Below are 14,770 nucleotides of genomic sequence, written 5' to 3'. Positions count from 1 at the left end.
CTATTTAGCCTATAAGACTCTTATTTAGAAAAGCAATACAGGAAACAGAAGACTAACAGAATAGTTTTAGCATTTCTTCTTCAGGGAAGATTTGGTGCCTATAATGTATTCCCAGTGTTTCAGGCAGCAGAGATTTAATTGATGCAAGACAGCAACTGCCACTGCTGTGTTTAAGAGACCAACATCAAAATACAATTTTTTACATTATGAGGAAACTATTCTGAACATTTAATAAACTTAACTTGCTTAAATTCCAACTATTTACTCCTGAAATAAAGTCCTCGGATTACCATTTCTTCTCTCTCATTGATCTGTACTGACTTAGGTGGAGATAAACAGAAACGACGTCTCAAGTGTCCTCTTAACTGTATAAATAACAGGCCCATCCAACACAAAAGGTTCACCCAGCACCGATGACCACACAAAGTGTCTCAAGTGTCTGACAGCGGGCACAGCTACATAAACAAGTGCTAAGGAAAAAGCAATGCATGTTTTCAGGAATGCCAGATAACAGGAACAAATACAAACATAAACTTCACTTCAGTAATCTAAAAGATGGAATAGGTGACCTGAGAGAGAGAAACTCCAGTATGAAAAGAGCTGATGTGGCATTCGAAACCTTATATTGAACATAAAAGGTCTGAGAAAGCAGGAGTGGGAGACAAATGTCGGGGGCTATTTGATTTCTCTCTCAACAATCCTGTGGGTGATCAAATTTGTTCCTGAGGCTCTTCTTTCTGCCTTAATGGCTATGGAAATCCTCACCCATAGCTGGGCTGCTGGTGAATTATGAACCTTGGCAATGACACTGACTGGTGTTTCATTATATTCCCTCATCTCATTTCACTTCTTTTAAAATACTGAGATTATAACACTTTCCAATGAGATTTGAGTGCTCCCCCAAGAGTTAGCACAGAGTTGCTCTCATCCATGCCTGGTTACCTCACCTTGGACACAAACACAACCCAAATTAATATCAGCTACACCATTTATTTCTCATTCTGTCATATACACAATGACATTCTTCCCTTCCCCCCTCCACAAAGCTGCATCTCACAATTTACACAGTATTTCAAGATCACTGCTTTCCTTCCTCAGTATGTAAAACATCTACATACACAGATAAGCGAGTTTTGATCTGTTTTAAATCTTATTCCTGTTCTCCCCAGTCCATTTTGAACAGAAACTACAACCTCTATGGCATCCATCATTTATGGGCAGCTCAACGATACATATAATACTGAAACAAAACAAGTGACTGCAGTAAGTATATCTAATTTGAGGCTCATTATTCAAGACCATTTTCTCATTATGCTGGTTTCCAGCACGCTCATCCCTTTGACTGTTTGTGAACTGAGTTATTTTTCCCCACCAGATGCTATTTCATCTTTTCCCGTGCTGAGTTACTCGGTAGCTGTGAGCTCTGGTTCTGATCTGCCTCCCACTGAAGTGGAGGCAAAAACTCCCCTCTGGTGTGGTGGCGGATGCTGGATGAGGTTATATTCGCAATCTCAGTAATCAATTGTCATCATACATCTCTGTCCCTTTCTGGCGTTTGCAACACTGCCTAATGTAGCATCATTTGTAAATGTAATTAATGAGCTGTTTATGTACGCTTCAAAAATCATTAATAAAGATGTTAAATTAAACTGTGTTTAGTGGTGCACCCTGAGTCACCCTGCACACTTCTGCCCAACTCGATACATGGCCATTCATCACTACTCTCCATTCATAATGCCTCCAGCAATTCTAATTCCTATGACACAATTCATGATCTAAACTGAATTGTGGTGGGTTCCCCCCCCACCTCTTTTTGCATAATTTCCTAAACTTGCTGTCCTTTCTGTTTTGATGGTTAACACCTTCACCTTGCAACAATAATTTCAGGCTTCCTTGTTTCCTTCTCACTTGCTACAACTGCTAGTGCCCCACGCTTTCTAGTTTAGTTAATTCTTTTAGTATTCTACAACTTATTATCATGATTACCTATTTAATTATAAATAGGTTGCTTTTCCTGTATTTACTCAGTACCTATTTAAAAACCCTTCATTTTCCTCTTTCCCATGCTCATTTCGTCTCCATGTCACAGAGGCCACCACAATATATTGTCAACCAGCACAGGTTATTTTCTCTTCCTTATTTTACACAGGTAACTTCCCTGCCCCTCCAGTTTTTATCTTCTCCCTATAGCAAATATATCTGTTGTCATAATCCAGTCCACACTCAGATGTTGCCTATTTGAATCAATCTGAGCACTTCTGTTCTCTCTACTTGATCTCTACAAGCCTCAGAAGTCTGCAGGTATTTTTCTTTCCCTTCCCTTGATGTCTGCTACGCTAGATCTTGCAAAACCCACTTGCACTTTGTATTCTTTTCTTCAGACTCACAGTAATCTACTGCTCCTTAACTGAATGAATTATACATTTCACTTTGCTCCAGGCCTGATTTGTTCATTAGGGCCGGTGCTCAAGTGGCCTTCGCTTCCCAAAGCATCACTGAAATCACTGAACTTAGGGCTTTTCAGAACAGTCCGTGATCTGTCAATGTGGACTTTAAAATCCATATTGCTTGCTAAGCTTCTTAATGCCGGTACGAATGAATGGCTCTTGGCTCCTGTTCAGCTTGGGCAGCTGTGTTCTGCGAGTCTGGGTGTCGAGTATTTTTTATCTCAAACAGGTGCACAGTCAACAGCTCTTAACCAGAAAGGAAATAATCCATGGATGATTTCTCCTGTGGTCATCTTTTATTACTAAAATACCAGGCTAGTTTTCATGAAACCCATGAGTATGACCATTCTTTATTATTCCATGTTAAGACCAAGCTACCACCTAGAATGTTCTAAAATTACAGGATCCCTACAGACGCAAAGACTACCAGCATTGACTGTCTGCTCTCACCTTTTCCTTTATTATTTCAAGATTCTTTTTTACACCATTTCATTATTATTTCTTTCTTTTCTTCCCCCCGCCCTGCTCCACGTTAGAAACATTATTCTCACTAAGCTGAATACCCCAGAAGCAGCGTGTAATTGCCCAGAGACTGAAGGCAGGAATGAGGATGAATGCAGGAGCAACAGCACAGAGATCTTACTGGTTCCAACGAGAATCACAGCAGGACAGAAACATCCTTGTGCGTTTAAATAATCCCACAGAGAAGTTCAAAACATGACCCCCACCCCAAGGTTGCTTTCAGTTCTGACTTATGTGCCTAGCATTAAAAGAAAAAAAAAATCAAGTAATAGCTCAATTAGGTACCATCTCTCTTTCAGGGCTGGGTAATGACAAAGATGGGGACCACCGGAGTCCATGTTTGAGAAGTATAGAGACCATCTCATCAGCAGAAAAAGCGTGAAAAGAGCACAGGTTACTCCAAAAAGAAACACATAACTAATATTCATCACTTTTGGCTCTGAAGGGTACATCTAACTCAGGCTCAAAGCCCCAGACCTGTCCTGCCCCCTCCTCTAAAAACTTTATCTTCCACTTCTGATTTTTAATGTTAATCGCTTTTCCTCACCGAGTGCTGGAGCACCATATAATACTGTTGGTTCAATTAACATTTTCTAGATTAAACATACATTAAACATACTTTTTAAGTTGCTGAACACGTGTTATCACACAACCAGCCGAACTAACCCCTAAGGTGTAAGTCCTTCCCAGATGATGCCCTTCTTCTTGGTTCAACATTTAGGAAACTAACCAAAAGGACACCTCCCTCTCTTCTTTATTTATTCAGCTGTTTTTAAACCTACTACCGGGCCAGCTTTCCTTTTCTCCTAAAATAACCATATCCCTTTCTCTAACAACTATTTTTGTCAAATGATATTTAATTTCTTGCTTTTTCACATTACCTACAGCAAGAAACCCTTCTGGAAGCCTACCATTGTATTCATTATTATTCTACAGCAAGAAAACAAAGATCCAAATTAGAATAAAAACAATAATGTGTTCTCACAGAGTACTTACAATTGATCTGATGTTGTTTTCTTTTGCCAGTTTCAGAGAGGATTTATAGCAATTTGCCAAGTTCTCTTTATGAGTGTCGGTGAGATGGCCTCTTGCGATCGGCCCCACAGTATGGATCACATCTGCAAGAAATTTTAAAAAAGAAATAAAAACTATACTTTAGCTGTCTTAATGTGGCCTGTTTTTGATTTATTGCAAGTCAATTCATTCTGTATAATACTTAGAGATAAAGGTAGGAATAATATTCCAAGAAAATTATTATAACTGGAAATCATGTAAAAAGATGCAACATTGATAATTAAATGAAAATTAAAAGCAGTACAGTCTAAATTTTTAAGTATTTGGACTGAAGGACTAGATGAGGAAAACTGACTTAATGCTTGTTTTATGTGCCCTGCAATCTACATGCAGGATAGATGAAATGTTCTCATAAATACCCTAAATCTTCAGGGCTGTACCAGTGTAAATATTTCACAAGTGTTTGAAACCCCCAGTTGTTTTCAGCCCTTGAAGGTCCCTTCACTGGGAAAGTTCACTACACAAGACCTCAGAACTTTGATGGTGATAGCCAGGTCACCGTTTTTGTCTCATACTTTAAGTCGTGACCTATGGATGTGTTAGTTATTCAAAGAATGTGCTTTCCTCTCACATCAGACCAGATGGAGACACCATGCAATAACACAAAATATTTTGTTTGAAGAAACTTAATGAAGAAAAAGAGAAGGTATAGTCAGGAAATATCTCAGGTGTGATGCCTCTGGACTCATCCAAATCAGATGCTGCAAACGAAGTCTCCAAAGTGCTGTAAGAAAAATGAGTGAAACCAAAACCAACCAACAACAAATAATCACTAACCACCAGCCCCACAACACCCAACTAAAACAACCTTGAAAATAAATCTACAAACTAAAACGTGTTCGGATTTTTCCGCACCCCTCGCTTAACTAGAAGAAAGCACATATACTTTTCGAACATCATTTTCCAGAGCATGTGTGAACACACTAGAATGAGTTACAATGTTGGATACTTTGCCCCCTTATCATCCTCATACAATATACAGCAGCAGCAATAAACACAGGTACTATTTTTTGCAACTTTGCCACAAAAAAAGGATTAGGCAAACGCTTTCAATTCTGGTACTGCTGGTTCTATTGGCCAGGTTGTGTTTCTGTCCAATATGAGACAGGTTTCCAAGCAACATCTGCTGTTATTACAATCCAAAGTATTTTAATTTATTTGCAAATCCTACAGAACTCACACCATTATTCTTTTTCCAAGCTGTTTCTGATTATTTCCATCCAACCTATACCAAAGTGCAAGTGAAAATGGTCAAACATTTAAAAAAATCTTGAGATCATCTGTTGAATCTCTACTACTTAAAAGGTGACTTATGTTCTAAGGTATATTTTGAAATTTCCAAAACTTTTTCTTTACATTAGTCACCAAGTATCAACATTCAGCAAAATAAATGGAGGTCAGAGAATCCCAGTGCCCAGAAACACACCAGCTGTGATGGGAAACTCCAGCCCACAAGAGCCAAACTTCCCAACCGCTCCAGAAAACCACCCGACTGAGAAGTAAATAAAAGGTTAACTACTCTATATTTCCAGTGTATTTCCATTTTGATCCCAGTCATTTTCGGATAACTTCTGTTGAATATCACAGCTGCCAGACGGCAACTCCAGCAAACCATGAACCATCAAGCCGGTGAGTCTTTGTCCTTTTTTTTATTTGTCTGCCTTCTTAAATTTGTTTTTAACACGCATTTTAGCTACTATAATAAACAGAGAACTATTAAGAAACACCATAGCTAGTTTAAAGTTTGCTTCTGCTTGCGGAGATAAGGTTATGTGAGCACCACCATTAGGAAAGACGGTAATTTCAGCCCACGACCACAACAGGTTCCTTCAGGTTGAAACTTTGCAAGGAAGGTTTCTGTTTGGAAATGTTGGCACTTGGCAACTTCAGAGAAAGAAAAAGCTTCTCTTGGCTTCTTTTTCTTAATTCTTATTTGTTTTTGCTACTGAGCAAAGGGAAAGGAATACACCAGTGAATGGGACCTCAATCAAGGTCTTTTACATTTACACATGCTAATATCAGAGGCATTGTGATGTGTTTCAAATTCACAACACCCAGCAAACAAAAACCAAATAAAACTATGGCCATAAAATCAACTTGAAAAGAAAGTGTAAATTATGAATAAAAGAAAGAATCATAAAAGATTTCCTTCTTTCTGCTAAGGCTGAGTTAACTTGCATTTCAAGGTGCAGCAGTTTAAAATTGAAGCCTAATAGCTTAAAATATTAATTACTTAGCAAGAAGGAGTTTTGGGGAACAGCCCAAGTACCAAACCCTTGCTTGAGTCTTTGTACAAAACTCCCCTTGGTATAATTTCTAGATGCATTTCACTCATTAAATGTTGCGCTCCATTCCTTTAGTCTTCCATTATTAAACACTAATTTAAGAAACTCTCAGCTCAATGAATGGGATATGTTATTATTATTTTTTTTTCCCCAGAACTTCCTAATTTAGTATTTTTATGGTGCTTCATCACCAACCCTCTACCACTGCACCAGACACTTCACATAGATAGGTAACCTTCAATGCGATTATTAGCTTTTACATGTTAATTTTTACAAACTTGTCATAGCTGGATCTCTAGACAAGACACTTGAGATGGTTATGAATTGGTTTATAAAACATCAAAGCTTTTGCAGTTGTTTACAGAGTAGCGTTTGCAAAAATACTTCGGCACATTCTTACTGTGAAACAGACGATAGAGTAAGATTTTACTAGCAGAGCAGCATTAATAAAGTGCCAGTTTAATGGTCAGCAGACAAACAGGGAGGTAATAATTTCATTGTAGTACATTGTCAGTAAAATCAGTGTATCCATACATTGTCTAAACTATTCATTACTCTGCTCAGGCTATTCCACAATATGTTAAGGTTTGTAAGCAGGTAAAACCCTTTGAGATTAAACAGGCATAAAGCAAACAGACCAGAAAATAAAACAGCTTTTCCCCCTTCAGCCCATACAGTTAATATACGAGGATGAGACTTTACAGGCTGAAGCAGAGCCATTTATTTTTAATATTATCTACAAAGACTGTGTCAATCTTGCAGCTTGTCTGTCACAATAAGCTCTGTGTAGATGGGTGAAGGGGGAATTTCTATGCTATGGAGGTGGAGAACGAAGGAGGGTGGGTGTGCTGGAGCATGAAGGTCTACAGGCATTTGTCTGAGAACATAAAGGGGCCGAACTGCTATTCTGGCCACTCGCTACAGCTGCATCACCAAATGCAAACCTCCAGCACTGCCAGGCAAGGACAAACATGGACGTGCAAACCCTAGTTGACCACCTTCCATACGAGTATAGCCAGGGCCAGAAAGAGCATCCACCCCAAAGAAGCCTTCCCGAAGCAAACATGACTTCCAAGTTGGGCTTTAACGATGGCAACGGATCATCACGGGGCATGTTGAGGGATGAGTTTCACCGCAGAGGAAGGCAACTGGACTGCAGAGGGAAACCAAGATGGGAGCACCAGTCATGGGGATGAACATGATACCGGGCTGAAGATGCTCTGCACATATGCAGAAGCACAATGGCGTGAACAGAAGCTGTCTCATCACCTGGAGATTTTTAAACTGGGGAAAATGCAGAGAAACTCCAAAAAAGATTTCGTTTGGCTGGAAGAGCCTGGTAGAGATCCCTGCTACCAAACAGCACCTATTTCTTCTTGGACCTCCTGCACCCCTTTGCCATCGGAGCTTTTCTTAATGAGGTCAAGCAGGAGGAAGGGATATGAACATTTCCCCAAAGTGTCCTCTCATGTGTTTTTTTGTTCTTGAAAATTACATAAACAGACAAAAAGTTGGAACAGCCAGCTCTCAGAGAATACCACATTCGCCCTTTGTAGTATTTTAATTTTCGTGTCAAACGAAGCTGCCAGCGCTGCTTTGAAGCTTCTGATTTACTACGGTCAGTCTTCCAGCCAAGCACATTGATAAGAAACTTCATTAAAGAGAAAGCTGCGATCCGTGTGTCCGTAAATCACTTTCCCTGTGTACCCAGCGCAGAGCTGTTTGCTCGCAGCTCTAACAGCACAGCGAGGCCCAAAATAAGGGAGATCCTCAGCCGGGAGCTGGGCCACAGCAATGCATCAAACTGCTTTAATGCTAACCAAGCTGCTTCGTTTTAAAGTGATATTTATAAGGGAAGGAGATATTTTTTCCTACAGAAATGCTTCCAAAGAGGAGGCAGAGGCGGTTGAATAAAAGCAGCAGTATGGATCTACACTGTTCAACTGTGTTTTGGAGCTCTTTGGGGGCTGAAACGTGTTATTTTCACACTGGCTTTCTGAAGAGTTGTGTTGCAACACGTGCTTGCTCCACAGAGAGCTTATAGGATACAACCTTCTCTTTTTGCTCATTTGACTTTCAGGCATTTGCTTCAAAATTCTGGCAGCCAAAGCAGGCCCAGGGCAATCACAAACCGATTTGTGTGTGCAAAATATCTGCTTGTTTCTGTTCAGCATCATCTACTTTTCCCCTGAAACACTGTAATGGAAGCAGACCACTGAATCTTGTGTAAGCCACAAACTCATCTGGAGATGTAACAGGCGCTTAAGCATTTAAAAACATCCCTGTCACTACTTCGCCACCAGTGCAAATAAATGTAATTCGTTCATTTAATCGACACTTCGAAAGCACAGCGACTCTCCCATCAAACTTCCGTATAGACCAGCCAAAAATGAAAACACCTCTGCTCTACATGTAAGACCACCAATGAGGCTTCTTTTCTCTGGTTTTCTTCATTAAAGAAGTCAGTCGCTACACCTTAACATGCTGTTTGTCACACCAGTTTTTACCCTCACTCGTACAGATAAAGAGCAGAGCAGCGCGGGCCAAGACAAAACAAGGATGAAGTGACTGTGCCTCAGAAACCAACCTGGAAGATCGATGCAATTTACTTTTGGTGTAATTTACTCTTCCCTCATTCTTCGTTAAAGTGACACTAGATGGCAAAAGTATTAATGCAATGAATTTTTCCGAAACAACTGAAAAAGTACAAATCGGCTTATCTAATTTCTTCCCGTCCAGACGTGAGCGTGGTGCATTCACACTCCGCTAATGAACCAGCTGACCACAGATAGAATCAATTACACTTTTCTCTCATTCATCCCTTTCACGCGTTCACAGCCATAATCGGCCCATCTAGCAAACTGCATAATGAAGCTGTACCCTGTCAATCACAGCAGGGAATGAAGGAATTTTAAGAAGAAAGCTACCACACTGCGTGAATTGAATTAAAATTTTAAAAATCTGCCAAAAAGTCAGATGATTTAGGGCTCAGTCTGTAAATCTTTTCAATTGATTTACACAATCAACACCCACCATGTTGGTGCTAAAAGGGGCAGCTGAGGTTCAACGGATGGGAAATGGAATTACCTCCAGATATTCATACACACTGAATATCCGTGTTCTTAAGGAACACACGTAACCTAACGCTTTGGTATACAGATTTGCTCATCTTGTTCATTTTCTATTTCTAGTTACATGCACTTGCACATAAAATGTGCATTTTCAGTGTGTAACAAACAACTGTTAATTTAAGTTCAGCTTAAATGAATCCCCCAGGACCGCAGCCTAATTAAAGTTATTTACTAACATGTGTCTCCAAAACTAGATTAGCTCAGTTGAATATTTTAAGTGCAAGATGACATCTTTTATAGATCACACAATGCAAAACTTGACTACATATCACACAGCTCCTCAGTTGGCAAGTATTTTTTTGCTTTGTGTAGATATACATTGCATTTATCAGCAATTAAAGAGACAGTCTCCATTTTTTTAGGCTTGAAGCACTAAGCACTGCTCAATCTGAAGTTTGTATCTTTTATAGCTGCTTTCAGTGATTAAAGAGCTGACTTGGGTGAACCAAAAAAATGTTTCATGAGCCACAAAACTATGATATCTACAAGTCATTCATGTATAATATTTAAGCCATTTTTTACCTAAATAGCATCGTCTTTCCGAGAAAAGGTAAATAGTATGTTTATTGTAAATAATTAAGCAGCATCCCTCCTTGTGGGTTAGGTGTGTATTTTAAGTAGGAGGCAGCAGAGCCAGTCAGAAAACAATATTCCCAATGGGAGAGACAAAGTTCGCAATGATTGCACCTCTCGTCTCGACAGCCGGCCAGAGAATTAAGTCACACAAGTGAAACCCCCCAAAAGCCTTTTTGACACTTGTGCCCGTCATAAAATACAAGGCCTGAGCCTGCTCGTGTGATCTCAGAGTGGTTTCCCTCCCAGCATCGTTCTGCCACCAGGGCCTTGCCGATAATGTCTGAAACAAAAGTCGGCTGTGTTCAGGCAGGAGAAGCGAGCGGTGCAATTAAGAGATGCTATGCTATATCCCAAAGTAATAGGTTTTACAAAAGCAATTTAGTGCGACGATGACAGATGTCAAAGCAGTGACTGGACAGACGGCCCCACAACTTGGATGAAAATAATTGCCTATGTGTAAAACTAAAAGGCAACAGCTCCATTTGGGATATTCATAGTGTGATATGATATGGGTGAACATGAAATGAACACGGGACGACTTAACGTGAAATTGTGACATCCATGATTTGCTATTTGTTTTCTTTTTCAATCCGGACTTCAAGCATTTGCAGCAGAAGTGCTTCAATGCCACCCTCGTTCCCCTCTACAAATCATCTACTCAAATCAAGACCTTAAGGTACCTATGAAAACAGAACATGAAATGAAATTACGCTCCCCTGAGCAGATTTTATCCTCATCACACAACAGCAAACCTCATTTTGCTGTAGCAGCGAAGGAGCTTGGCCAAGCACCCTCCTCATTGAGTGGCTGGGGAAACACATCCCAAGTGACCCCCTTGACCCACGCAATGCTCTCCACCGCTCTCCGACTATTATTCTTTGCAAGTGGACAAGGCTATAGACAAAGACGCCCTTAATCTGTCTTTTGGTTTATGTTTGCTGCATGTAGGAAAGCATGAGCCACAAAGATTCTCTCTTTATTGAGCAGTAAAAGGATGTTTGGGAATGAGTTTGTCTTTAATTCGTCTCGTAATTCAGTCAGTCGGCTTTTCGGCATTCAAAAATAAACTTGTTTGCCCTTAAATTGAAAGTGCTTATTCTTAAGACACTCAGTAATAAAGAGTTTCAGTCGGCCATTCCACAAGAATTTCAAACCAAGATACACAGCATGGTGAAGGATATAACACTAGCCACATAAATTCAAGGTCTATTTAACCAGATCTGATTCAGAAGAGAAGCTTTCAAATATTACTCTACAAATCATACAACACAAATCAAGTCATGATATATGCGAAAACGCTTCAAATATGTTGGGGTTTAACTTAGCCTCAGAGTTCCCATTTTGGAACTGGATTAATGCTTGTTGCACTTGGGCTGTTTTCAGGATCCAACCCAGTTCCATTAAAGCTGATTTAGTCATCTCTGGTGCTGTAGCACACAGTTAAATTATAGATATGCTGGGGGAGAAGTGGGGAGAGAGGGGCTGGGGGAAGGTGGAAGAGATGAAAGAAAATAAAGAGAAAAAACCCCACACCACATACACAGAAGTCCCACTGAGCCTCACTACAAAGCTTAATACCAGACTAATTTTATACAGTGAAGATTTACACTCAGAACCTAAATTCTTCCACTTTCCTCTGAGTGCCAAACAGTGTTACACAGTGCTCTAATAATTCAACAAGAAGTTATAGGAAAAGCCCTTTATTTCCTAAAGATTTTTCCTGTGTAAATTCTGTTTTGATAACATTACTAACACTTCTTATTAAACCACCTTTCATTATTCATTTGAGATCTTTGCAGGGATGCTGAAACAAAGGAAGGCATCCCAAGAAAACGACAATAAAAGGACTAACAAAAGCCCCCTAACATTTAATGTTTGCTATGGACATGGGAAATCTTGAAGTGGGTCTTGAATATGAGCAGATCCGCCGATCATGCACAGGGCAAGTGTCAAGAAACAGGGCTTGCTGTGCCAACACTTCAAAGCTTTCTTTCCCTTTATCAAATTATTGAATCACTCAAAATATTTCTCCTTCACGTGAGATTTAAGAGTATCAGCATAAAAATTTACTACACTTCATTTGAAAGGATGGGTGATGATGGCAAGAAGTTTTCAGAAGACCAAACTAAAGAACCGTCAATCACACATTAGCAGCAGAATAATCTCAGGTGTGAGGAGAGGAAAATGCCAACACCATCTCATCTGCCTAGTAAAGAGATACAAGTTTTTAAAATCCGGGTAAAAATCAGACTGAAAGAATTCTTTCCTCAATAAGAAGTTTAATGGGCTTCTTAAAGCCGCAATAAAGCATGATTTCAAGCTTTAAGAAAAATTTTAGTATATTCATAGCTTCACTGCGGTACATCTATTCCTTGATGGTGGCATGATAAAAAAAAGTTACCACACTTTTTCATTTATTTTATTCTCATGAAATACATATAAAAAAAAGCTTCTTCCACCGCCAAAACTGGAGCACATCTTCTTCATGCGACACTTCTCTAATCCACATAACCTTCACACTAGAAAATAGATGCTTTGCTAAGAATTGTGTGCATCTTCTTTAAGAAAGAAAAGGTGATATAATTACAGGCTCTCCACACATCTTCTAGAGAAACCAGCAGTAGCTCAGTCAGTCTGATTAACCTCAAAGTTTGAACACTTAAAACTTAGGCAACCATGGTAGGAAAGTTTAGTATCTCCCTTACCATAAACACTCTGTTTTTGGAGTACAAAGAGAAGAGCCTCGTGTAGGCTGTTGGTACCATTTATCATCTCTCAGAGCAGACACAGAGGAAGAAGAAAGTTAGGAACAAAAAAAAAGACTTAAACCATTACGTATTTCTTAAAATACGTGTTCTCATTTCAAAAAGACAGAGCTAAGGAAAACACGTGAACCATCACTTCATCTTTTAAGTGTCGTCACTGAAAAAAAAAAAAATGCATCTCACTTTTAGTACTACTTTTATTATAACAAGAAAAATATAGCTAATCCCTCCAATTCACTTTCAATATTCCTCTTTTGTACTTTCAGGAAGTTGCATTTTGCAGACCTTTGTCCACAGTCAGTTCCTTTAGAGATGGTTTCCCCTGTTGTGCCTGTGAGTCCATCATAAAACAATGGAAATAAAAGAAAATAACTATCGCCACTTCTCTCCCAAACTCACACAACAAAAATAGTCAATGGAAACAGGGACACATGTGGCACAAAAAGTCATTTTGAAAAGCTGACTAGATTTCAGGTTGGCAATGCCACTTTAATTGCTTCATAGAAGCGCGATAAGTGAAATAACTGGATGGCTCTTTGAAGCGTAACATGAAACTTCATGCCTAGAAGAGGAATCTGGCTTTCCATCATCCATTTTATTTTAATTTTAGGTGGCTGAAACAATGCTAAAGCACCCTCCCTGATATCAACATACTCCAGATACCAACTTGTGGGAATGCAGAACATGCCGAGTATCCGTCATAAATTCCTTTGACCGTTTCCTCCCGGTGTCTTTCCCAGATACACTCGCTGGTTTGAAAGATAGTTCCAACAAGACACACATTAGCACTTGGAATTCACTGCTCTGCAACCCATCTTAAAAGCAAACCCAGCAGACGTGGGGGCATGAGCAAGCCTGAATGTAAGAGACAGAGGGAAAATGGAAAGACACATATCTACACAGACCAGGCTATACTGTAGATGTGGACTAATGAAAAAAATAACAAATTCAGAGAAGAACTTCAGCGCCTCGACCCTGCTACCTTAAGGCTCGATTAATAAACAATTATTGCTTCAAACAAAACAAGCAAACAGGGTAACTTGTATTATTAATAAAACCAGCAACTATTTTAGCAGAACTAAATAAGCGTAAGGCTCGAACCGAGACTGAGAGCAGATCCTTGGCCCAGGTGGGGTTGCCCCACCTGCCCCCTCTGTTCTGTGCATCTCAGCCAACTGCACCCTGTGTCCAATACAAAAAGGACACCAGCGCGTGACTTCCCAGCTGATACTTGCTCAGTTTTCAGGTTCCTTAAATTTGAGCCCAAGCTTACAATTTGCACTTCAGTCTGTACCTCTGCACATGGGGTCGCAAGACAACACTATCCATCTTTAATCCACTTGCTGTCTGGATTGAATTTGTGTCACAATATTTGATTCAGCAGATACTGGATTTCACATTAAGGCACATCCACCCTGCTACAGGCTGAGACCAGCTCAGCCAGGCTATTGGCCCACTGTGCTACCAAAGCCACCAGCTGCCATCACAGCTCAGTTCACCAACAACAGGCCTGTTATGATAAAACACGAGGTACTGTTTTTAAACTAAAGGAGGGGAGATTCAGGCCACACATGAGGAAGAAAGTTTTTACAGTGAGAGTGTTGAAACCCTGTCCCAGGTTGCCCAGAAAGGTGGTGGATGCTCCATCCCTGGAGACATCCCAGGCCAGGCTGGACGGGGCTCTGAGCAACCTGAGCTGGTGAAGATGTCCCTGTTCATGGCAGGGGTGGCACTGGATGAGCTTTGAAGGTCCCTTCCAACCCAAACTATTCTCTGGTTCTATGACAGGGATGAGCACTGCTGAGGTGGAGAAGAGCTCCAAATCTCTAGCAAACATGCATAGAAGCACTGGCAAGATACATGCTATGCAGAGAAACAAAATGCATCCAATGAGGATTATTTAATGGAAATTGTGGTATATTATTTTGTATTTTGTAATGCTCGTGTGGATTTAAGAGAAAAACAAGCTT

The 14,770-nt window shown here is 40.0% G+C and overlaps 1 protein-coding gene across 3 annotated transcripts in view; it reads right to left on the bottom strand.

Moving 5' to 3' along the window:
* MACROD2 (mono-ADP ribosylhydrolase 2) overlaps positions 1–14,770 on the bottom strand; it is an 854,364-nt gene that overhangs the window by 355,310 nt on the left and 484,284 nt on the right. For all 3 annotated transcript variants that reach the window (XM_071805688.1, XM_065835172.2, XM_065835173.2), the window contains exon 6: positions 3,966–4,087. In XM_071805688.1, coding sequence (XP_071661789.1) covers positions 3,966–4,087 — 122 coding nt within the window. The remainder of the gene's footprint in view (positions 1–3,965; positions 4,088–14,770) is intronic.

This window comes from Patagioenas fasciata, chromosome 3 (genome assembly GCF_037038585.1).
Source record: "Patagioenas fasciata isolate bPatFas1 chromosome 3, bPatFas1.hap1, whole genome shotgun sequence".
Taxonomy (NCBI): domain Eukaryota; kingdom Metazoa; phylum Chordata; class Aves; order Columbiformes; family Columbidae; genus Patagioenas; species Patagioenas fasciata.
This window is presented reverse-complemented; position numbering and strand designations above follow the sequence as displayed.